The sequence below is a fragment of the Euprymna scolopes genome, chromosome 44, assembly GCF_053919585.1.
Source record: "Euprymna scolopes isolate OS-2025 chromosome 44, ASM5391958v1, whole genome shotgun sequence".
NCBI lineage: Eukaryota > Metazoa > Mollusca > Cephalopoda > Sepiida > Sepiolidae > Euprymna > Euprymna scolopes.
In genome coordinates this window covers 33,800,701-33,827,983 of record NC_136525.1, presented here as the reverse complement: position 1 = coordinate 33,827,983, position 27,283 = coordinate 33,800,701, and the positions used below count along the sequence as shown (strand labels likewise).

The 27,283-nt window shown below is 34.0% G+C and overlaps 1 protein-coding gene across 1 annotated transcript in view; it reads left to right on the top strand.

Annotated features, from left to right (window-relative positions):
* The first annotated feature begins 2,935 nt into the window (after positions 1–2,935).
* The window catches only part of LOC145268779 (general transcription factor IIH subunit 4-like), a 65,976-nt gene continuing 41,628 nt past the window's right edge, over positions 2,936–27,283 (top strand). The window contains exons 1-4 of the mRNA XM_080124391.1: positions 2,936–3,095; positions 11,298–11,402; positions 13,235–13,366; positions 19,021–19,114. Coding sequence (XP_079980517.1) covers positions 2,971–3,095; positions 11,298–11,402; positions 13,235–13,366; positions 19,021–19,114 — 456 coding nt within the window. The 5' untranslated portion in view covers positions 2,936–2,970. The remainder of the gene's footprint in view (positions 3,096–11,297; positions 11,403–13,234; positions 13,367–19,020; positions 19,115–27,283) is intronic.

The window sequence follows — 27,283 nt, the reverse complement described above, 5'->3', positions numbered from 1 at the left end:
CCTTGCCAATCTTTCACGAAAAACACCCGTCTAGCTGAATCCACTGTCAAAAACTTTCCCCACTCTTTATCTATGCCTAAATCAAAACGTAGATTTCATGAACAAAGCTCCTTTCTTAGAACTGCATGCCTGTGGAACTCTGTCCCATCTGCCTGCTTCCCTCCTGACTACAACTTGGATGTCTTCCAGTCCAATGTAAACAAATTCCTGATGAACCACCCCCTTAAGTAGAAACTCTAAAATGTCCACACTAACGTACTGTACTTACAATAACCCTTATCCATGAGTGGCTTCCGGGCCTTGATAAGTGGTGACCCCCTTGTAAAAAAAAACTAAAAAAAAACCACACCTATGTATATGAAGAACACATAGGAATATGACGTCGTGAAACAACCACTGCACACATAAAGCAAAAGGAACTATGTTATGCTTCCTTGCATAGGAATACAGTAACGTTCGAAATATAAGGATTTGCCAAAATCAAACTAGTTTTCTCTTCAATTTCTCAAGTGTCAGCACATATTCGAATAAACTCCATTCCGGGAGGCGTACAAACATCCATCATGATTTTGCGCATGACAGGCATGAACTTTATTACCCCCATGGAAATTTACCACATTGAATGAGGACTTAAATTTTCCTTCACACAATTTTATTTCGAATTACTAATACAAACACACACACATGTATTCACTTATTTGATTTTTGGACTGTTCTTCTCAAAAATAGTCACATCGACTTAAAATGCTTGTGTAGCATCTGATCATAAAAAAATCAGTAATTTCAAGCCTCGTGCTATTTCCGCAAAATCCTCACTTCATTAATCGTTCATTATAAACATTCCACACAAGAAAACATTTATGTTGGAACAATTTAAACTAATATTCCTAACACGTAAATAAATGTTGTTCATTTCATATTAATACAGTGATTTTGTGTTCTTTATCGAGTGTTGCTATTTTCAGAATTTCATTTTTATTTCTTTATGTAAGGATGTGGATTGGTGAAACCTTTTTATTAATCAGTGATCTCATTAAATTTACCCTTAATGGTCCTGCGGACACACTTGTCACGGGGTCAAAATCACTGCCTCCATTTTTCCTTCTTTCTTCCCCTCCCCCATTGTCTCTTCACCTTCCCTTCCCATAAACAAAGGATGTGATAGGCTAACACGAGCTAAACGTATGAACATATCCAGTTCAGGGAATACATTCACCTTCCCTTTCTTTTCATCATCAACTTCGCTACGCACATCGGAATTCCAATATATCAAACAAAACGCCAATAATTCAGGCAATGAACTTTTTACTTTGAGACGAAATTAATTTAAATGGAACCAACAAACTCCCAAGCTATCTTTGATTGCATAAATTTTGTTCTAGAGTTAATTAGAGTCGTTTGTTTGTCTTATTGGTAGCGACGCCTCTAACATCACGTTGGCCAAATGAATACAGCCAGCCTCGGCCCAACCAGGGGAGTAGGAGGAGGCTCCCGAAGTGACAACTGACACTACCAGTCACGTTGACCGAATTCACCAGCCAAAGGATTCCCAGCAACAGCAGTAGTTCAAACAGCCCTTATCATGGCTAAACAAGTAGTGAATCGCATTAGTAGAAAAACTTATTAGTCCTGCCTCCACATCACTCCTGCAGTCTTCTGACAACCTCGCCTGCACCTCGCTCCTCCGACCTGCAACCTCGCCTGCACCTCGCTCCACCAGCCTGCAACCTTGCTTGCACCTTGCTCTTCTGGTCTGCAACCTCGCTCCTCCGACCTGCGACCTCGCATGCACCTTACTCCTTTGGTCTGCAACCTCACCTGCACCTGCCTCCCTACCGACCGTCTGTTCCTTAACACTGACCCCTACGCTCTCAGTGTTGTCCGTTCCTTAACACTGACCGCACGCTCTCAGTGCCATTTGTTCCTTAACACTGAACCTACATTCTCAGTGTCCACCGTCTGTTCCGGATCACCCTGACGTCCAGCCGATCATTCCAGACCCAGCGAGCAACCTTAAACCACACTACGTCTAGAGTATCTGTTCCAGACCTCCAGACCTTCGCCTCCAGTGACATGCGACCTTCCGGACAACCAGAATCCAGATCATACAATTTTTCGCTTCCTTTGCAAATAAAAGGTGAACAAAACAACCTGTGTCTGTCATTCTTCTTTGCCTTTTTGCTGTTTACTTTTTCCCTGGTGTCTACCTGGTGTTAGTTGTTGGGTCGGTTGTCCCTGGAGGACCGGCCCCGCAACACACTCCTACTCTCAACTTCAATAAAATTGCGACCCACACAACCTCAGTCCTACAAATTGATAAATCCCGATTACAAATTGGTAATTTCCCAACCTTGCCCCTTACGTCTATGATAATAAAAATGAGATCCGCATAAATTAAAATATATTAAGCTTATTTTACGACCAGCAATACGTTAAAATCAAAATATACTTTTTAGTCTCTACTTTGAAATGTTTTTATTTTTCAGAGTAGTTTTATATAATAAAAAATATATTTTAAAAGTTAAAAGAAAAAGTAGTCTTTACTTTGAAATTTTTTTTTTAATATCTTGTAAGAAAAAAATAAAGTTTTAATTTTTACGTTGAAGCATTTTTTTAAGTTTACATTAATATTAAAAATATTTTTATTACAAGATATTTCAAAAATTTTCTTATGTAAACTTCTAAAATATACTTTCAAAGTTAAGACTAGTTTTTATGTAGTCTTTTAAAGTTAAACTGGAATTATGTAAGTATTAATCAGAAGGAACTTTTCTTTTCACCGGCAAGGCTTGGCAAAACTTAACTAAAAAGAAACAATTTTATTTAACATTCGTCCTCTCCTATCTAAATCTGAAAATAAGGATTAACTCAACGTAAAAAAAAAAAAAAAAAATCCAAAAATGAAAATAATGATTGCTCCCTTACGACGAGGGGGGGGGGGGGGCGTCAATTATTTTCCATTTAGGTGTCATGGCCGCTAAGACCGCAAGTCGAAAGTTAGACTGCAAAGATTTATACGGTTACTTACGGACACTACCCCCAAATATCCTTGATCAGTTATATAACCATCCGGCAACATGTCTAGCTGTGTTCAGGTAAACTATGAATAGATAATTTATATAATTAACAAATATTTTAATTCCTTTTCGGGGTGGCTTTATTTTGGAAATGAGCCATTTTCGGCTTTCACAAACACATGTTATTGTTCGGAAATCGAAAAAAAACAAAACATAATTTGTAATTTTATTAAAAACAACAAAATTATTGATTCTGATTTCAGTTTTTGCAGGTTTATAAATTATTCCCATTACATATTTGAAATCATTCTAATACACTTTGTAAACAACGAAACAAAAACGGTTCTTTTTTAGAGTAGTGGCGCCTTCGAGAAATGCTGATGGTTGTATTATTTGATAAATTTGTAGATTAACACCCTCAACTACCTCACTCCACAAATTTTAAGCGATTAACTTGGCGAAAAACTTTTTTTTTTTTTTTTTTTTTAAATATATTAGAATTTAGAGTGAGGAATCAATTTCGCATATAATTTTCAAGCAAACTGATTCTCTGTTTCCGGCCTATTCTAACCTTGTAGGGCGGTTAACGAAGAACTTTGGCACTTGTGCATTTTAGGTTCAAAAAACAAATTTTTTAGTCTTCATTTTTGGAGAATTCAACAATGAACAAGGAAATACAACTCGAAAAGTTCTTTTAAAAAATATTCGTTTTTCATACAAAGAAAAATAAATTAAAAAAAAAAAAAAGACAAAATCACGCACGTTCCAATAATGACTTCAAAATTCTAACTTTTAATGCTTAATTTGATTTTGGTGCTAGTAGTACAGTACTGCAACTGCACTTATTGATCCGCACTATTTTTTAAATAGTATTTTCAAGTTTCATTAAAGTTTTATATGTTTTTATGAAATTGTACAGAATATGTACAAAACACGCCCCCCTCTCCATGTTCAGAATGGGTTTCTAAATAATAACGTTATTTCAGTACGAATCAATAAGTGCACTAGTACCATGATTTTTAGTATGCCAAATGAATAAAGTCATGACATGGCTGTATAGTGCCGGAAGTTACTACAAATTACTTGGATTGTGTAACCTAAGGAATATAGGTGCTCATGGGCATGGCTCCCATTTGGAACATGCATACTGTTTATGTAGCTCTGGCATGACAAGGCGAATGGGTTTTCCCCTTAACACGCCCCAATATTGGACTCGGAGGTGGGTGGGGAGCATAAACAATGAATTTTAGAATATACATATATGGCAAATTATAAAAATTCCAAGCGCTTACACGTTGACTCGAATAGTTCAGATAATGAACTACACCAAACATTCTCAAAATTTATTGTATTAGAATCCACCGAAGAAACCAATATAACGGACTTATCACCGTTTATTATACACAAAATTATATTGGCATATATTACTCCCCAAAAAATGTAAAAACTTTAAAAAATAAAACCCTACTGGTGGAAGTAGAAAGGGAAAAACATGCCACTTTTATCCTAGAAATAAAAACTTTCCATAACATAAATATCAAAACTTATCCACACAAGAATCTGAATACATCCAAAGGTGTAGTAAAATCGAAAGACCTCTCAATGTGCACTACTGAAGAAATAACAAAAGAACTTAAAAACCAAGGAGTAATAAACGTTAAAAGAATTGCAATAAAAAAAGAGAATCAGACTATACATACAAACACTTACATTATGCTGTTCGATAGACCCACTATCCCAAAAGAAATAAAAATTGGGTTCAACATTGAAGAAGTTGAACCCTTTATACCAAACCCACTTCGGTGCTTTAAATGCTAGAAGTTTGGGTACCATGAGGATGCATGTAGAGGACGAGCAGTGTGCGGCAGATGTGGCCAGAGAGATCCAGACCACACTGTCAATGACTTCAATCTTGATTGCAAATGTGAAAAATGTGAAGAAAAGCATCCTGCTTATGCTAGAGCATGCAGAATCTGGAAGAAAGAAAAGGAAGTCGTGTCAATAAAACATACCAAAAACATCTCCTTCCTCGAAACCAGGAAAATAGTAGATGGATACATGAAGGAAAAGACATACTCTCAAGTCAACTCAAGTTGTATATCATCCAACATCACTAACCAAGACTCGAAATACTAATAAACAAATTGTTACAATTGGTACCAAACGACTGGTCCAAATTTATAAATGAAATCAGACCAATCATATCATCAAAAATTAATCATTCCATTAAATCATCAACTAACATTACCAATCAAACAAATTCTCAACCAAAATCAGAACATCCAAGAAAACAGTCGATCAAAAGAAAGACCACAAAAATCACCAGTATGTTGTGCAGATGTTGAAAAAGACAAAACTAAGGAAAAACAAAATCAGTTAAAAGAAAGACCACACAGGTCACCAATACGTCTTCTCCATGGTAAAAAAAACACACTTGAAAAACAAACAAAAAATACATCTAAAAAAACAAAATAATATAAAGAAATTACCACAAACAGAAGCCACTACTACTACTACAAATAAATTTACGGAATTAGAAGACATGGAAACTGAAGTTACTCCTCAAACCAAAAAAAAATCATCATGAATTACAAGATAATCCAATGGAATTGCCGTGGATTTAAGGCAAATTACAATGAAATTTTATTGTTGCAAACCAAATTTAATTCTTTGGTTATTTCTCTCTAAGAAACCTTCCTTAAGAATGAGGACAATTTGAATATAAAACACTATCAACAATATAACTACATTCATAATACAGAACTTAGAGCCTCTGGTGGTGTATCAGTATTCATTAAAAATGACATACCCCAGGTCCAAATTGAATTCAAAACAAATTTGCAAATGGTTGCCATAAGAGCAACTTTACACAAATCGACAAGCATTTGTTCTTTATACATAACTCCACAGGAACAAATCGATGAAAATGAATTGGAGAACTTAATAGGGCAAATACCCAAACCCTTTATTTTCCTAGGGGACTTAAATAGTCACAACACCTTATGAGGATGCAAGGAAACTGATAGAAAGGGAAAGAAAATTGAAAATCTAATGAATAAAAATAATCTATGCTTGTTCAACCAAAAAGAAGTCACTCACGTCAATCCAACAAATGGATTGCTTAGTTCGCTTGATTTAACTTAATGTGACCCTTCCACTTATCTGGATTTTTCTTGGAGCGTATTCGACGATGCCTGTGGTAGTGATCACTACCCAATCATTCTCAAAAGCTATGAAAAAATATTTCAACATCCACCAAGATGGAAACTTAACAAAGCCGACTGTGAAAAATTTAAGAATCTCTGCTCAGAACAATTGACAGAAAACAATATCGATACAATCAAAACATTTACACAAACATTAATATTAATAGGAGACGAGTGCATTCCCAAAAACCAATTAATATTAATAGGAGACGAGTGCATTCCCAAAAACCAGGAAAAAGAATAGACCATGGTTTAACAAAGAATGTAAAGAATCAATAAATCTACGAAAAGCAGCATTAAGAAAATTTAATAAAGAACCAACAACAAGCAACTTAATTGAATACAAATTGCATAGAGCAAATTCACGCAGAATAATAAAGAAAGCCAAAAAAGAATGCTGGCAAGAATGTCAGCAAGATCAATATTTCCACTAAACCAAAGACAATTTGGGAAATGGTTAAAAAAATTTATGGAAAACATAACCTGATACCAATTAAACATCTTTTTACTGAAAATAGCAAAATAACAGAAACAAAGGCTCTAGCGAACAAATTAGCCAAAACATTTTCAGAGAACTCTTCTTCAAAAAACTATAACAAAGAATTCCAAACCATCAAGGAAAATATTGAAAAGTACAAGCTAAACTTCAATTCCAAAAACCTTGAAGAATATAATAAACCTTTTTCAATAAGTGAATTGGAAAATTCCATAAACAAATCACACAACACAGCCGTAGGACCAGATGAGGTCAACTATAGTTTTTTGAAAATACTTCCAAAAACTTCATTGGAACTTTTACTAAAAATCTACAATGACATCTGGATTAAAAAAAAAGTTCCCAGAATCTTGGAAACATACAACGATTATTCCAATACCAAAACCAGGAAAAGATTCTTCAGATCCTGGAAATTATCGACCAATTTCACTAACAAGTTGTATGTGCAAAACATTAGAGCGAATGGTAAATCATCACCTAATTTGGTATTGAGAAACAAACTAATAACCAATGCACAGTGTGGTTATCATAAAAATCGTGGATGTCTTGACCATTTGGTCAACTTAATGCTATGTCAGAGAAGCCTTCATAAGAGGGGAACACGCCACAACTGTCTTTTTCGATCTAGAAAAAGCTTACAATACTTCCTGGAAATTCGGAATTATGAAAGATCTATTTGACTTTGGACTTAAAGGTAGACTTCCCGAATTTATTCAAAATTTTTTAACAAACAGAACCTTCAAGGTACGTATAGAGTCTACTCTAAGCGATATAAATAAATAGGAAGGTGTGCCACAGGGTAGTATATTATCAACAACCCTATTTAATATAAAAATCAACAACATAGTAAAGGAACTTACCCCCAACATAAATAGAACATTGTACGTGGATGATTGCTATCGTTCCAAGCAGATCCATAGTATTGAAAGAAAATTGCAACACAGCATAAACAAAATGAATAAATGGGCAAAAGAAAATGGTTTTAAATTTTCAAAAAAAATAAAACTAAATGCATTCATTTTTGCAATCAACACAAATTACACAATGATCCCAAATTACAACTCGATGGAGAAGATATCCCCTTTGTTGATGAAGACAAGTTTTTAGGAATTGTTTTTGATAAAAAACTAAATTTTATTCCCCACATAAACTATGTTAAAAAAAAATGTAATAAAGCACTGCAACTTCTGCATGTTGTGGCTCATACAAACTGGGGAGCTGACAGTCAGACCTTGTTAAACCTGTACAGATCCCTAATTCGGTCAAAAATTGACTATGGCAGCTGTATATACCAAGCAGCAAGAAAATCCTATGTTAAAATTTTAAATCCCATTTACCATACAGGATTGAGACTTGCACTGGGAGCTTTCAGAACATCTTCAGTATAAAGTTTGTATGCAAATGAGCCTCCACCTAACCTCAGATATAACAAATTAACACTGCTATATTATACAAAATTGAAGGCAGATCCCCACAATCCTGCACAGGACTGCACGTTTTATCCCAAGTACAAAGATTTATTTCAACAAAAAGAAAAAACCATTAAAATATTTGGCCTATGAATGGAACCCATTATTGAAGACGCAGAGATCCCGATAACAAAAATTCACAAAACATTTACTCCAAAAATACCTCCTTGGAACATTATAGTACCAAAAGTTGACTTAAGTCTTAGCAAACACTGTAAAGGAAAAACTCACTCTCTTGTTTATCAAGAAGAATTTGAACAAATCAAATACAATTATCCTAAACATGCATACATCTTTACGGACGGCTCAAAACAGGTAGATGCAACAGGCAGTGCAGCTGTATGTAATAAAAATTAAAAAAAAAAAAAGCATCTCTTGAAAGAAACCTCAATCTTTAATGCAGAGGTTTGTGCAATAGATTTAGCGCTTGATTTCATCTCCAGGGATAACAACACAAAATATGTAATTTTCTCCAACTCGCTATCAGCTATAACAGCAATAAAAACACAAAAGTCTAACAACCCTACAGGCTAGAATAAGCAAATTTTTAAAAACAAAAGAAATTGTACTCTGCTGGATACCTAGCCACATCGGTATCAGAAAACGAATTGGTAGACATAACAGCAAAAGCTTCTCTAAATGAAAATCAAGATGAAAACTTTAAAGTCCCCTATATGGATTAAAAAAAAATATATAAATGAATGCATTAAAAAACAATGGCAAATTTGTTGGAATGGTTACACTAACAATAAACTATATGCCATTAAACCAACAATTGATAACTGGGAACAATATTCCAGGAAAAATAGAAAGGAAGAGGTTGTATTGACGAGATTGTGTATAGGTCACACATACATAACCCAATCATATTTACTTAAAGTGTATGGCATGTCAGGTTCCGCTGACAACAAAACATTTCCTTACTGGATGCATTGATTTTCTGCCTATAAGACGAAAATATTACAAAGACAGCAATATAAAAGAACTTTTTGAAAACATAAAAGTCAAACACATAATCGATTACCTTAAAGAAATTGATATATATATACAAAAATATAGATTTTCATATACATGTGAATAAGCAAGACAATACAAATCGATACGGATTAGTATTTCTAAACTAATCCTTTGCACTTTAATATACATAAGTATAATTAAATAAAATTTTACTTTCTTATACAAATTAACATAAATGCAACTACACTTTAGTAGTAAATATTTACTAATACAAATTTAACACGCGTAATGCAAATTCATTTTAAATATTTTTACGCAAGTATAATACTTTCACACAAATTTACACAAATGCAACTACACCTAAGTAGCAAATATTTATCATCACAGATTTACACAAACACAACTACACCTAAGTAGCAAATATTTACCATTACAAATTTACACACATAATGCAAATTCATATTAAATTTTTTTACTTTAATTTACTCGCATTTTAGTACATTTCATGCATTTACTTTTTTTAATTTTTTTATTAAAATGTTTACGAATTTAATTAAATCTTAGTGCAAACTATACTTCAACTATAAATATATTTATTCACATAATTTTGTTTATAAATAAAAAATATATTTAAACACTAAACCATGATTCGGCTAAAAATAACCCAACAAGGGTGGACATGCCGTTAAACACAAAAAAAAAAAATGATTTTTATTATGAAAACTTACTTTTTAAAAAACATTATTTTTAGTCATTTTTTTTTTAAATTTTATATAATGAATATTTTTTTTTTTTTTTCTGATTGTTCATTGAATAAAAAAAATTAAAACTTTATTTGGAAATTCTGATTATTTTATAAAAACTAAAAAAATATTTAAATTCAACAAATGATAATTAACGTTTTAGTTTGTGTTATTGTTTTAATTTAATGTTTGATTCGCTTTTATTAATTAGTTACAGGAAACTTTAGCAACTTTCTCAATTGTCACCCCTTGTTTCTAGTAGAATTATTCAAAAATGAAAACAAAAAATCTCCAAACCTAAACAAACACAAGTGTCAACATTTTTAACACTAAGTCTGACTGGCAATGCTTTAAAACCACAAATTTTCGCTTAAAAACAAAAACAAAAGACAACAACAAAACAGAAATTATCTCCCATAGCAAAAAAAAAAAAAAAAAAAAATTTTTAACTACCCTAAAACGTTTAAAAGAAGTGGCACTTGTACAGTTTAATCAAGACATTAAAAATGAAAATATTGAAAAAAGGTTATATTGTACGAATCTGTTTTGAACTGAAGATCTCCGAAAAAAAAAAATAAATAGACGACAAATATCGAAAAATTGGCCAAAAATATTCATTTCTTCACCCTCAAGTGGGCAGTTTTGTACACGGAGGGGTCGTTTTTTTCCTCAACATTTTTGAAAGTCATCGTCTCTGTTGGATTGACTACACTTAATTTTAAGCTCGACTTCTGCTTTGCACCATGGCTGCATCAACGAAGACATTGTTTTTTTTTTTTCCTTCTTCATATTACGGGTTCGAGCCTACCTGCCTACTACCACTTTTTTAGACAACACCTCTCTCCACCCAGGCTGCAGCTGAACCAGTGTGGGTTTGATGAAAATGTTTCTGTGGAACAAACTTGATTTGAACTTAACATACCCAGGTTGTCAGTTTGTGTCATTAATCACTTAACCACTGTCACCACCTCTTAGTGCGTTACTTTAATGATGATTGCCAGAGCTGCCCCTACCAGGCAATGCCAATGGGCTTGCTCAAGCAATTCTTGAGCATCAGAGTGCACTAATCCCAGTGAGCCGGATTTTCAAACACACCTGGCTTTGTGCCTAACTTCCTGGAGAGATAAAAAAAAATGTGTTGTCTAGAGGTCCATCCTCTCAGGCTTTACCTTCTCTTTGTGAAAAGATTAGTTTATCACTAATTGCCTGGTGCACTTCTACTGGGGAATGCAGATGGGGCTTATCAGGCATTTTTGTAGGCCAGAGTGCACTAATGCTAGTGCACTGTCTTTTCAACTTAACATCTGACCTTTTGTCTAACTTCCCCCAGAGAGGAGATAAATAAAATAAGCTAAAACTGGTTTTGTGAAATGTTTCATGTTTCAATGCTTCTTTAAAATGTTTTTCAGAGAACTTCCCGAATTAGCCAAACATTGTGTGATGAGAATTTTATTTGTCGAACAAGCCGTCCCACAGGCCGTCGTTGCACACTGGGTATCGAGCAAGCATCATGAGTAAGTAAGCTTTTTTTTTTTTTTTTTTATAAGTGAATTTAATTTTCATATAATTATCACTCCAGACAAAGCATAAAGCCACTTAAAGAGCTAGAAAGAAGAATGAAAGATAATTATCAAAAAGATAAGAGATGCTATTGACCTTAGTCTTAAAAAAAAAAAAGGTTTATTTTATTTTTACTTCAGTTATGTATCTGTGTGTGTGAATAATTTTTTTTCTTTTTTTTATATTACTCCTGACAAGGCATGAAACCGTTTGATGTTAGTAGCTAGCAAGAATGAAAGATTAATATCTTGAAGACAGGAGATACCTTATATCTTAGTCTTGAAAAAATATTAAGTTTATATCGAGAAAGAAAACGGTCAGCAGGGAGAGAGTTCCACAAACCTGCAGTTCTTGGAAAGAAGCTACAAAAATTGGTAGCAAATTGGTGAAGACCATGATCCAAACAAATCAAACGAGCTGGAACAAAGGAAGCAGAAAATAGATCAGACAATTCAGACACACAATAGATTTTATAGAAATGTCAGACGAGCAGCATCACATTTGTGAGAGAAAAGTTGCAAACAGAAGTTTTCACATTTTTTTTTATGTAATTCTAATAAATGTCTGATCCATTTTGATAACTTTCACAAAGGCACACAATAAAATTTTACTGAAAAAAAAAATCTTCATATTGGAAAATTAGATGAGAGCGATAACAAATTTAACAAATGGTGATCAGTGGGGACCATTCTGTCATTTTGCGATTAATCAGCATGATGTCGTAGCAGCTTCAAATGTGTATTTTGATTCGCTCAACCTTTCTTGTTAAAACATTTTTGATTACTAATGGGGGTCATGACTCCAATGATTTTGATGATCACTTTTATAACAACGGTTATGGCAATCAACCAATCAGAGGCTTCAAACGTTATTGTAAAAAATATCGAGTTTGGATTCAATTCAGTTTGCTGTCAACCTCTGTCTCAAAATGACTGAATCGTGACTACATTGATTCTTCGCTGCCATCTTTGTTACTAAAAATTACTTAATACTCGAGATCTTGACTGCATTGATTCTTTGCCAATTTGGTTTACTACCGCCTCCGCCATCTTTGTTCAACATAATGTCTCAACACTTAACCTTTCTCATTATCAGTAAGCATTCCGAGTTGTCTCACAATCTGGCAAATTTTTTACTTTAGACGGTCCACATATCTTGCGGTCACAGAGAATGCCAGTAGCGGTGCACTACTTGAGCCACGTCACATTGATGCATGCAGTAATTTCTCCAAGAAATTTGCCATCATGGCTCAGTGTCGAATGGAGATATTTGAAGGCCTGCATACATGGAAGATCCTGTCTGTTAACTTGTGATAATATTGGCATGTCCACTGATAGAAATAATGTTTTATGTAAAAACGAAAATTAATTGAAAATAAAATGAAATATGAAAAGAAAATTCTCTCTTCATTTCACTAGTGGTATTAACCCCGAGAAGTCAGGGATTAACCCCTCATGGAGAAAGAAAAAAACATATCTGATGTTTTTGATGGTTGTTTTTAGTCTGCAATCGATGTGTGGTTGGCATGTATTTTAAATAGAAGGAACATGTTAAATGAAGAGCAAACTAATAAAAAAAAATCTTTTTCAATGAATAAATTGTCTTGCACCAAAAGTTTCAGAAAAAATGATTTTAATCAGTTTATAAAATATTTTCTAACATTATTTTCAAATTTTGGACCAAACTTTTTCTTTATAAAATTCGATATTGGCGGCAGCAATGTTGGATTTTCTCGTTAAAGATCCTGATTATCATGAATATGATTTCTTTCTTTCTTGTTCTTCAGGGAACATAAGCTGGCAATGGCAGCCCTCACAGACCTGAGAGTGTGGCATGAGCAGCCTCTACCAGGGGGCATGTTAGGATTCATTTTGAACCAAACGTTTCGTTCCAACATGAAAATTGCATTGTTAGGAGGGTGAGTAGCTTTCTCGGATTTTTTTTCTCTCTTTTTTTTATGAAGCTGCTTTGATGCACCTTTGTTTGTTTTGTAACTTGGGTGTGTTGAGCTGGTTTCAAACAAGTTCACCAAGTCCAGATGATCCATTCACATACATTGGCAGCCATTTCCAGTTCAAGCAACGATAACAAAAAGACTGACACTCAGTTACCAGCTCCATTTCTTTCTCCACCATTTTAATCCATGTTTTCTGTTCGCCGCTTTTATGATACTATCAACATTAGCCCCTTTCCCCCAGGTGTTAAGAATTAGAAAAAAAAGAGGAAAAAATATAACAAAAAAAAAAATGGATGAAATAAGTTTATCAGGAGAACAAATAGTTGTTCACCAACGCACACAAAGGGAACTAAAATAGGATTGTTAATCAAGGTATGGCAGTGAGTGAGAACAAAAGACTGAACAATAGAGGTTAAGTTAGTTGGAATTAGTAAAAGGCAGATTGTGGTGAGCTGACGTCAACTGATGACAAAGAAGCCTCATCAGATTACGTGGATCTTAGTGTTCAGAGGTCAGCTTTCTGTGATGATGTCACACATGCGCCCAGAGCCCAACATCTACAGAGTGTGTTTTCTTTTCATTTGATTTATTTGCTTTTATACTTGTGAACCTGTGCACATTGCCAATGCGAAATACAATAACACGGCCAGAAAAGAAGATAAAAGAGAAGACTATGGAAAAAGAGTTTTAACATTTGCTATCAAGCAGATTAGTACTTTCTCCAGTGGATCTCATTGGAGCTATCAACTTGCAAATGAATTCCTCCTCAAGGTGTCGAAGATTATATTCAAACCAATGAAATAATTCCCCCTATATTAAAAAATAAAAATACAGAAAAAATGTGCATGATCTACATAACCATGCCAAAAAGAAAACCTCATATTCCAAAAATCACATAAATTGATCAAGTAATTTCATTTTTATAAAGAAAGTCAAATTTTATGAATATCTGAGATACAAGTTAAGAAGTAATTAGAATTATATATTGGTCTCTCCTCCCACGAACACTCATTCTCTAAATAAAACCTTTGAAAACCAGCAAGTCTCCATCATGTTTTCCTGCATGAGTAGATTTGTCTCGTGTTAAACAGAAGATCGACAACAAGGAGGGATCAACGGCCCACACATGGGAAAGTGATGATCGGAGAAATAAGACCAGCAACTGCGCAATGTGTATATATATATATATATATATATATATATATATATATAATTATTTTTTACTGTAATAATTAAATACCTACAGACACTAGTGTTTCATCCTTTCGAGATTCTTCAGTGCAGGGTGTCACGATTAACACCAGTCGAACGATTCGAACCCCGCAACACGAGACATCTCTGGCTCGATTAGCGGAGACCGTATCCAAACACGGAATATTCTGTGTAGCTTAATTACTATATATATATATAGATATATATCGATATATATGGCAATTAACCTACACAGAATATTCTGTGTTTCATCCACACTAAGATTCATCCAGGCATTGATGAAACGTGGAATATTCTGTATAGCTTAATTGCCATATATATTTTATAACTTACTACCTAACTCTACCCACGTATTGAGCACTGTTGAGGTAAATACTTAAAGTTTACCCATAAATTTATACTTTTGTATATTAATTTATGTGATTAAATGAAGTAATCATATACATATATATATATATATATATATAGATAGATATATATAAGACTTTGTTTTGTTGATTTTTCTCTTGATCACTCACTAATGAAAACATGCACTCTGTGCATTTGTTGGAAACAACATGTACAAATCGTTTGATTAACGCGAAAATGTGATAATGATGCACTTGAGATGGAGAAGGATATATAAAGACCTGGCCAAAATTATGTTCCTCTTTACTTGCATCCCCATGAGGGTAGAATTAGACACAGGGTCGATTTTTAATGTGGCAAAAAGGGGCACTCTGGATAGGAACAAAAATTAAAATTGTCTCAATCTAGAAAGGATTTCTCCTCCAATAATCGAGAACAGAAAAGGTGAAGTGCAATATCAGAACAGATACTACACTTTGCTCTTAGCCGAAAGACCAAAGTTATGTTAGTTTAGAAGTCACTCTTAAAGCAGTCCAATGCATGACAGCATGTAAAAATAAACGTTAAACAAAATATGGCATGTAAGTAAGTATGTGTGTGTGTGTGTGTTATGAATTATTACTTTCTATTTTGAACGTCAGAAACGTGCACCCTGTGCGTTTGTTGAAAACGTACAAACTGTTTAATTAACATGAAAAAGGTGCTTGTTAAAATAGTCGACAGACTGATTTTTAAAACTAGGTCATTTTTAGTAAAAACAATATTACGTAATTAATTGTTATGTCGGAAATAGTAATATATCCAAAAATTACGAAAATTCATTGAGTAGAAAGTTATTTATAATTAAAAATAATTTTTATGGAAAAATTGTATAAAATTGCATTTTTCTTAGAAGTTATAAAGTAGAGAGTAAAAGTCTACACACAGGGGACATAATTCTGAAAGGAATATTTTAGATTATTTGTTCATGGTTGCAATATTTGTTGTCTATAGCAATTATAGTATTTTTTTTTTTAATGTAAAATTAGTTTTCTTAGACGTTATAAAGTAAATACAGACAGGGGACATAACTCTGAAATAACTATTTTAGATGACTTATACATATAGCTGCAATATTTGTTTTCTCTAGCAATAGACATTTTTTTTTTACTAAAAACACAATAGCAGTTGTTCTACTTGATGAATTCTCGTAATTTTTGGATATATTACTATTTTCGACATGACAGTTAAGTATGTAATATTGTTTTTGCTACAAACGACATTTTTTAAAACTAAATCTATCAACTCTATCTTAACAAGCACCAGTTGAAATGTTAAAGTGATGGTGAGACACTTGAGATGAAGAATTAAAAATTTTGTTAGTTTAGAAGTCAATCTCTTAAAGCCATCCAATGCATGGCAGCATGTAAAACGAATGTTAAACAAAAGATGATGTGAGCTGTGTGCGTGTGTATATGCATGATGAGTGTGTGTATGAGTGCATGATGTGTGTGTATGAGTGTGTGTGTGTGATGAGTGTATCATGAGTGTGTGTGTATGAGTGTATGATGAGTGTGTGTATGAGTGTGTGTGTGTGTATGATGAGTGTGTGTGTGCATGCATTACACTGATCTGCAAAGTTTCGAAGGTAAAGCATCTGATAGGTGATTTTAGGGTAATTTGCTGTGCAGAATCTAAAAATCAAACTCATTTTGTTCAATCAGGTCATATTTTTGAGATACGAGGTGGTAAAAATAATTAAAAATGCCATTTAATGCTATTTATTCCCTTTAATTTTGGAAAAAAATTCTTGAGAAAATAAATTTTTCTTGCATAGTTTAGAAGATAAAGAGGATATATTACAGAAAATCTAATCATGGATGAAGGGCCTTTTCAGTGACTTTATTCTGTGTTGGACAGCCACCACATCTTGTTTCAAACACCAACAGTAGTTCGCAAGAAAGTTCACATCCCACGAGCATTGGTAGCATTCTTCCATGACATGGATATCTTGGTAGAAACGTTCTCTCTGTTCCCCACTGAAGTCACCACAGTTCTGAAGGAAATAGTCTAAGTGGGACCGTAGAGAGTACATTTTGACTGACATGCGAAACCCTAATTTTGAAAACTGTTCAAGAACTCATCGACTTCTTTCTTGTATTCTGCATTTTGGTTATTTCCTAGAAAGTTTCTTATCACTGACATAAGCGACCACCAAACGGACAGCTCAGCTGCATTCAGTGCATCGTCAAACATTGAGTCCTTCATAAGTTCCCTTATCTGAGGCTCATCAAAGATGCCAGCCGTAAGTTTTTCCAGACTGATCCGAGGAAACTTCTGCTGAAGAAAAGTAAATCCCATACTGTCCTTGCCATTTCCTTCACAAAGTTCTTCATCCCAGTTTGATATGTAAAGGTGGGAGTAAGACCTTGTTTGGTTCAACAAGAGAAGGAGCCTGAACATTGTGTGAACCACATTCCAAATGTTGTCGTGGTGGCTATTGTTGTCTGACAAAATGTTGATCACCAGCCCGACTATCCCATAAACACAAAAAGCATGGATACTTTGTATACCCATCCTGTAGTCCCAAAACCAATTCAACTACCTTAAGATCTCTGCAGATCACCCAATCATGGTCATTGTGGTTCAGAGCAGACAGTAGCTGATCCATGTTTGCATTTGCACCGAATGACTGATTGGAATTGAAGATTATTTATTTCCGTTGTGAAGGAGGACTGCCTTGAGACTTCTGCTGGAAGAGTCGATGAGCAACAATCTCCATTCAGTAACAACATAGTCCAGCGCCATTGATTGAATCAAACGAGCAATGTTGTTACTGGAAACTAATGACGAGTCCTTCTGGGTTGTGAAGAATTGTCTAAATTCTCTTTAACGCTCTCGCTACCAAAAGAATGTTGTCTCAGGTGCTAGCAGATTTTTCTCATGAAGACGAGAACCCAGAAGCTGTGCTGATACCTTTGATAGGTTTAGATCCCGTGTCGGGTCATTGAGATCTGCTTGTGTTAGAGGCATTAGCCGGTTGTTCTTTTCTGGCATGTATTCTCCACCCTCTGCCCTGTCTAGTGCATTATCAGATTCTGATTCAGAGCTAGATTCCATTACAACATCTCGCTTGGGAACGGGCAGGCCTGGACCATGAGGGACTGGTTGTATGGCGGACAGACCATTAAGATACTGGATACAATGCTTGTTCTTGCAGTTGACTCCTTTAAGATTAGTCATGCAGAAATAGCAGTCTGACACATGATCTTTACTCTCTCACCAAACCATTGGAATAGCGAATGCTATATTCATTCTTTTTTTTTTTATTTCTCCAATCACGCAAGTTTTCAACACGTTTTGCAGCTAACATGGGGTGCAAATGACTTGTCCTGGTCCCCAAGCTTAACTCCAAAGTAAGCATGATATGCATTCTTCACAAAATCAATTATATTTTCTAGTCGACGAGGAAGAATCACATTACCACATATGTAGCACAATCTATCAGGATGATTTGTGCATTTACGTTCCATTTTCTGTCAATCTAAGATACGTATCCAAAATAGAAACACAAGAAACACAGATTCTTGTAAAATCAGTCACATTGATTGGAGATCACACTTTTCGAAACCATTTTCAGTTTCATTGTTGTCACTGCAGTTTGTCAATGCAGTTTCAGTTTCGGTTTCCTGAAAGCAAAAACAAAAACATCATTAGGTTTCAGAATCAGTTTCGGGATGCTACAGTATAATTTTTATGCTAAAAAAAAAAAAAAAGAAGAGGCTATACTTGCAGCCTCATTTTCCTTATACTTAGTACTATACAAGGCCCAAAAAATCACACTTCTCATATCTCAAAAATTAGAAGACCTGATCCAAGGAAACGGATGGTATTTTTGGATTGCGTACCAAAAAACCTATAATTCACTTGAAAAACCTTCCACCTTTGAAAAAAAAAAAAAAAAAAAAAAAAAACGCAGGCCATTGTTATGAATTATTACTTTCTATTTTGATTTTCTTGGATTGTTTATTTTGCTTTGAGTTCTGCTAACTCTATAATTGTTTTCTTCCTCTCAGAGGTGACGCATGGACGGGTGGTGGACCTTTACCACCAGACAAACATGGCAAAGATGCAGCATTTCTTGATAACTATGCTGATGAACGGTGGGAAGTAAGTGAAAATAAAGATTTTGTGGTACTTCTGCAGTTTATGAACCGTGCTGAAATAAGGTTAGTTAAAAACTCATTCTTAACATGTGGAGGGAGGTGCTTTGTTAACTATTCTGTACTTTCACCTAACAATTTAATAAACAAAAGATATCATAAAAATCGAATTTAACTTGAAAATTTGGTTCTTGTCTAGAATTCTTCTTATATTAAAAAACAAAAATAAAAAAAATCTGTATGATGTATGTACCTGTGACAAAATGATCAAGTAGTTTTATTTTTAAATAAGAAAATCAAATTTTATCTGAGAAATGACTGTTTCGCCTGCCATTTTGAAAAATTGTCAAAAAACAAAGGCAGATAACTCAACAATAATTTATACTTACTAGATTTATGGTGTAATGCCCACAAATTCCCATGAATCATTTAAAAACAAAACTACTTGATCAATCTACATAATTTTTGGAATATGACATTTTCGTTTCATCATGGTTACGTACAACATACAGATTTTTCTTTATTTTTCTTTTTAATATAGATGGAATTCTAGACAAGAACCGAAAATGCTCTATAAAAAATAGCATGGTTCATAAACTGCAGAAGTACCAGATTTTGTTGTAATTGGAATTTTGTATATAAATAATTTTAGTTTAATTTTCTTTTTAGTTTTATTCTACATTAATACATTAGTACAAAATAGGTTTCTGAATTTCTTTTTATTTTTAAAAATTTTCTTCCTTTGTTTCAACCGAGACATCTTTTTTGGACTCTTCCTCTTTAAGTGAAATCGTGGGTGTTTGTTTAAAAGATCAACAATGTAAACAAACAAATTTCAGGTGAAAATGTTACGTACTTAAGCGTCCCATAAATAATCAAATTTAATCCAACTTGCACTGTTAATGATTACTACAGGGTGGAACAATAAAATTGTCGCCCTAGATAAAATGACATGATTCCATTTCCGTTTGAGGAAAACTGTTTTTTTTTTTTTTTTTTTGCGGACTATCTACTAGTTGACCAGTTGTGTAGAAATCCCAAGAGCGATAGGAGCCTTCTATCATATCTGAAAGTGATATAATATTCGACAAGCGAGATCAGAGATGTACTGCTGTACAACTCCTGCTCTCTACCGATCCAAGTTATGACAACAGGACCATTGCCAACACCCTCAAAATGCAAATCCGGGCGGTTCAATGCTTGAGGGTACTGCTCAACATATCGGACAACCTTTTGGAAATGATGGAGTGGAAACCCAAGGCCAAGGACACTGCCAGGAAGATTCAGACAAAGGAGTTCATCGAAAAGGTCCAGGCAATCATTGATGAAACTCCCCAGTGGCCTACTTAGAACATTGCCAGAGAATTAGGTATTTTAGACACACTGTAGATGCATGTGTGACGGAGGACTTGAAGTGTCGATCCTGTAGGCGGCAGACGAGCCAGATTTTGACTGAGAAGAAAAAGAACCTCAGGCTAATCAAGTTCATCAGGTTGCTCAACAAACTGAAGCATCCCGAAAAGCCAAATATGCTCTTGTTCTTTTCAGACAAAAAGAATCTGCCAGGACCAAGTGCACAACAACCAGAACCATCGCTGGATTGACATGAATAACAGGGACGTGCCCAGCGTGATGAAAACAAAGTTATCGGCCACGGTTATGGCTTTTGGTGTGGTTTCAAGTGAGGGCCACCTCATGCCACCTCACAACACCAAAATGTACCTGGATGTGCTAAGAGTGATGATCCCCTGGTGCAATCAGGTAGCTGCTCGCAGACCCCGGGAGTGGCAGCAGGACTTGGTACCGGCCCACAGGTCCAAAGAAACCAAGGCTTAACTTCAGAAGAAGTGCAACGACTTTATATCCTTCTTTCACTGGCAAGACTCCTCCCCTGACCTGAACCCACTGGACTACTTAGTTTGGTCATCCGTCAAGAAGATGACCTCCCACAACACTAAAGCCAGCCTGATTGCCGCCATCTGCTGAGTATTCTCCACATTGAATAGATGTCAGCTGTACTATATAATCAAGTTACCTAAATTGATTTTTTCATTAAAAGTTTTAAAATGAAGCAAAAGTGTTGTTTCCTTTAGAGCAACAAATGTATCATTCCACCCTCCACCTTAGATTAATTAGCCTTTATCATTTGAGCCTCGATAAGTAGTGACTCCCAAGTGGGGAAAAAAAAAAAAAAAGCGTCATGGGGGAAATTAGTATAAATTCAAAAAGTTCCAAAAAAACAATCCAGTAGAAAAATAATCTATCTATATATCTATAAAAGTTAAATTGTCTGTCTATGAGTTTGTGTGTCTGTACATTTCTCTATCAAACTAGTCTGTCAATTTTCAGTCTACAGACTCGAGATTTGACATAAGAGGTATTGAAATTTGGGAAAATATTTTTTATCAGTTTTCAGCCAGAAATTTGGCTGTCAAGGGGTCAAAGTTCAACGATTTGACCTTTGAAAACTCTACCAAACTCCTCCTTCAATTTTTGGTCTAAACACTTGAAATTTTAGATATAGGTTACTTGGACATAGATCAAACATTTTTAATTTGATTTGAGCCCAAAACAATAAATGTTAAGGAGTCAAAATTGGGGTCAACGTTTTTTAAAATTTTACCTCTGTAGTCTCTATCAAATTACTCAGCCATTTTTTTGGTCTAAACATTTGAAATTTTACATAAAGTGTATTCAGACATAGGGAAAGCTTTTTAATCAGATTTTGGCTGAAAATTTGGCTGCCAAAGAGTTGAAGTTCAAAAGATTTGATTTTTGCGGTCTCTAGCAAACTATTCAACCAATCTTGGGTCTAAACATTTGAAATTTTACATAAAGAGTATTCAGACATGCAGCAAGCTTTTTAATCAGTTTTGGGGTGAAAATTTGGCTGCCAAGAGATCAAAGTTGAAAGAGTTGACCTTTGCAGATTCTACCAAACTCCTCCACCAATTTTGGGTCTTAACACTTAAAATTTTAGATGTAGGTTACCTGGACATGAGTCAAACTTTTTAATATATATATACATATGAACATAAAGTTATGAACAGTACATAGGGCCTGAGCAAAGCCAGGCTGAACTGCTAGTTACAATTAAAAATAGAATTTATTGAATTATCGAGTTTTATCGGATGTTTTAATGTGGAATAGTTGGGCAACCAATTCAGTATGACAAACTGACTTAGCTCCCTTGACTTGAAATAAGTGTCCGCCACTGTTAAACACAAGGTAATTGTGAATGCATCTAACACATCTCATACTGGATCATTGTTTGTAATTTTTTATACAAAATTTTTCTGTTCAATTAATTTCATCTGTCCTGATGTTACATGAAAAGGGACAGACCCCAGTAATTAAAAGAGCAAACTAGATAAGTTTTAAAATGATATTTGGAAACGGTTAGAATCGAACCCAGTAAGAAACGTTAAAAAATAATACATATTGAAATCCTAGGGATGTTGAACGATTGTCATTGTTCTTGGGAATAACTAAATATTATTTATGTCAGAATTAGATATAAACAATGCTGTTTAGAAATAATTATGAAATAAATAGGTTATAAATGAAACAGTTCAATTTAGGAATTTCTTTGTTTGCTAAAAGCCTGTTTGGACATACATAGGTAAAATCTATGTGAAATTCATTCACGTGGCGAGACCTGCTTTGACGTCATCAAGAAAGAACATTCCCAATATATTGAGGCAGGGTTCGTAGTTAGGAGTCAGTCAAGAGTCGAGTCGGCCAAACTGGGAGCTGACGCCCCTTTGAGGCAAAGTGGGGAAGAAAAGAGAAAATACCACAATGTAATCGTAAAAGAGCTTGAGTTCCTGATTCATCAATCAACAACTCGTAGAATAAAAGGAGCATCATATATTTGTAAACGTTGTCGTCGTCGTCGTCGTCACAACTGAAAGGTAAATGTATTTTTGTCTATCATCTGTGAATGAACTTTGTATAACTCCCTCCAAGTATTATGTGTCCCCACCATTATCATCATAGAGAAGTATCTCCCCTCTGATGAGTTAAAAGACTGTATAAATATCTCTCCCAGCTCCGTATTAATAATATGCGCAAATAGAATTGTCAGCGCCGTTTACGCCGTTATACAAATGACGCCTCGTTCTGTGTAACGGTGATATATAAATGTCTCGTTCACTTATGAATGTATCCCCATCATCTGTCATCCCGATATACAGTCTCGATACATATATACATATACACACTGATACACGGTTCTCAATATAAACTGACACTACAACACTGGAATGGGTATTCAAGTACTTTTTATGATCTCAGAAATTCTTTGATACTGTTGCAGAATACTGGATTTTGAAATTTCAAGTGAAAACATTATTACATACTTACATGTCATGGCAAAATTAGTATCAATTCTAAAAATTACGAAAAATCATCCAGTAGATGTGCTGGATCTTGTTTTTACAAAAAGAAATCATCCACAATAGCGGACCAATATTTTGTATTTTAAAATATCAGATTTTCAAGAATTAAAATTATTTCATCAAAATGATCGATTGCAGTTATTTCCCTTAGAATTTAACTCTTCCATATTAACACATGATAAAATTCTATAAATCAATAAACTTTTAAAAATTTTATTTTTACTTGTAATTATGGTGCTTCTTTATTATAATAACAAAAAAATTACTGAATTTCAAATAAAACAAACAAGGTCGCTGAGAAAATGGTGGGATCCTTCTACCGCTTCAGAAAATATCTCACTACTGATGCAATTCTCTATCTGTATAAAAGCCAAGTACGTCCAAAGATGGAGTACTGCTGCCACATCTGGGCAGGAGCTGCTAAAAAGAGCCTATCCTGCCTTGACAGAGTACAAAATAGACTTCGTGGTTTAGTGGAGGATGCCCTTTTCTCTTCCCTGCAACCTCTCTCCCACAGAAGAGACGTTGCGAGCCTGTCTTTGTTTTATCGCTATTTCCATGGCAGGTGCTTGTCTGAGCTCCAATCCCTCATCCCCCCTCGCCAATCTTTCACAAGAAACACTCGTCTGGTTGAAACTACTGTCAATAATTTTCCCCACTCTTTATCTGTGCCAAAATCCAAACGTAGATTCCATGAGCAAAGCTTCTTTCTTAGAACTGCACACCAGTGGAACTCTCTGCCGCTTGCCTGTTTCCCATCTGACTACAACTTGGACGTCTTCAAGTCCAACATAAACAAACTCCTGACAAACGGCCCCGTTAAATAAGACACTCTATCAAAACCATCAGTACTAATGATTACTACAATACTATCTCATTGATTACTGTACACGCAATAACCCTTATCCCTGAGTGGCCTTCGGGCCTTGATAAGTGGTGACCCCCATGTAAAAAAAAAAAAAAAAAAAATTGCCTAGCATTACAAGCTATTTTCTTGGAAACTATTTCTTGGACATCGGCAATATTACATACCTAATGTGCTTCAACAAGTTATATCTTTTTTATTTGTGGGTCAATTTTTAAAAGAATTACATTGCTGGAAAGAGAATAGAATAAGCATTCCAATGATGTTAATATATTTTTCTTTTATGCGTTCAATATTTTTATGCTCTAAGTTAAAAATGAAAAAAAACGTAAAAAATGACAACAAAAAAGGAAACAGATTTTTCAATGTTTACATTTCATATGTTATGTTTGGATACATATGCGCAGACTCAAATTTGATTGGATATGGCTGTAAGCTTACAGGCTATATAAGCATCTCTACTGACCTTTGATTTATATTTTTACGACCACGGGAAGCAAAGTTACAACCGAACAAAGTTGACAAAGAATATTTCAAAATTGATAAGATAAATTGGTATATATCATCCATTTTCATATAGATAATAGTTTCAGAATTACTTTCATGTATAATATGTAAATATTTGATAATTATTAATTGTGTGGAAATTTCTTTAAAATGTTATCTTTTATAGAAATTCAAATTCGCTTGGGGAAAACAGCTTTCTATGCGCTCAGCTGACTAAAGAATAAAAAAAAAAAAAACTTTTTTTCTGCTTTCAAAACGAAAGCAGAGAAATCAGTTTCATTTTATATTCTGAGTTTGTCAATTTAAAAAAAATTATTTTCAAGTTTTTCAAATTTGATTTTCAAACAGTACTATTTTGTGGTTTTTAACATTATTATTTAGAAACCCATTCTTAACATGGGGAAGGAAGAGTGCTTTGTTAGCTATTCTGTATTTTCAACAAACAATTAAATAAAAAAGATATGGTGAAACTTGAATTTATTTTTAAATCATTGTCAAGACCATTTTTTCGAATCTGTAAGACAAACCTGTTTTTTTTTTTTTTAACTGAGGATATCTAAATAATAATAATAATAATTAGATGGTCGATAAAGAATTTCATTGTGATGCATTTTGTAAATTTTTACCTTGTTTCCACCTTAACATTTTTCTTGAAAATGACTACCTCATAAGGTTTTTCGGGTATGCTGAAAACGAATATTACATTTAAATTTTCAGCAAATAAGTAGCTTTATGGATATTAAGCAATGTCATTTCTTATGTTATTGCTGGTGGCCATCTTGGTATGTGCATTTGCGCATAGTTTCTTGGGGTTACATTTGCACACTCGCGCATACCAAGATGGCCACCAACGATAACATAGGAAATGACATTGCTTAATATCTGGAAAACCACTAATTTGCAGAAAATTTAAATGCGATATTCGTTTTCAGCATACCTTAAAACCTATAAAGTAATCATTTTAAATGTTAAGGTGGAAACAAGGTAAAAAATTACCATTTTATTTCTTTGTTTACATAGTTGAATTTTCAGTAAACAACAGAATAGAAATTAGAAAAATTACCATCAACTGGTGAATATATAGCTGTTGCTTATCAGGATACATCAAGGATTCATGTAGAGTATGATTTATGGTTGCATCTCAGAAAATAGGGGTATCTTTTGGATCAGATAGAGAGGATTTACAAAATTGAAAATTGGACTGGTCCCAAAATGCATAAGTTCTGGTCGACTATGGGAATTTCCATCTTTTACAGAAATCCAAAATCTATATAAAAAATTTTCTTCGATTTATTTCTGAGATTGATTCATATCTACTCAATTTTTTTTCTTTGAGGGGAGTAGTAAATACCGGCTATGAATGCTCTTTAGGCATTCAATGGCTTCACTCCAGACTAAGCTCTCCTTTGGTGAGGAGGCAGGAAAATGTCTATTCTCAATAAAGTTATATTTAAATACCACTATAATACTTAGTTTTGTTCATGAATAGACACTCACTGTATAATACGATTAAAAAAAATTGAAATTTGTACATCTGAATTTATAATTCATGGCTTATGGTAAAGAGATACATCAGATTTGACTGCATAATCAGAAAGAGCACACAATTTTACATAAGAGTGCCAAGTTTCATGAGAATAGCTTTAAAAATAAATAAATGGTGGCGAAATTACCAAATTTCTTGAAATGTTGAGGTCTGTAATTTAGCCCACTTTTTCTAAAGAAAAATGTCCACGGAAATGCCTAAATTTTGGCACTTGAAATTCTCATAACTTCAAAACTATTGATGGTATTTGCATAATTCAAACGGTTTTAAGCATCTTTTACATAGCTCTTTCCATGCAAGTTGAAAAAAAATAATAATGATCTAAAAAGAAAAAATCAACTTGTAATGTTAAATTGTCATGTCACAAATAAATTACAGAAAACTATGAGGTAGAAAAATAATTACAAATGAAAAACTGTTTCCGATAAACTTTATATGAGGAATAAACTTTGTCCGACATTCTGAATTATGTTCGTCATGTGACGTAAGCAACAGAATCTTTTTTTTTTTAGGAAGTGTAATATAGTGATTTCATTTCCTTTCAAAAATTTCTTTTTTCATTAGTAATTATTTTTTCTACCTTATCGTTTTTCATAATTGTTGAATATGTTACTATTTGAGACCTGACAATTACATAGGTACCATTTGTTTCACTTGAAATTCAATATTTTTTTCGTTTGTATGATATAGAAGTACCATAATTATTTTTCTACTGGATCATTTTTTATAATTTCTGGCATTTATACTAATTTCGACATGACATGCAAGTACATAAGTGTTTTCACCTGAAATGTGTTGCTTTCAAAATTCACCATTCTGCACAAGCACCTGATTTTGCATATGACAATCTCCCTTGTA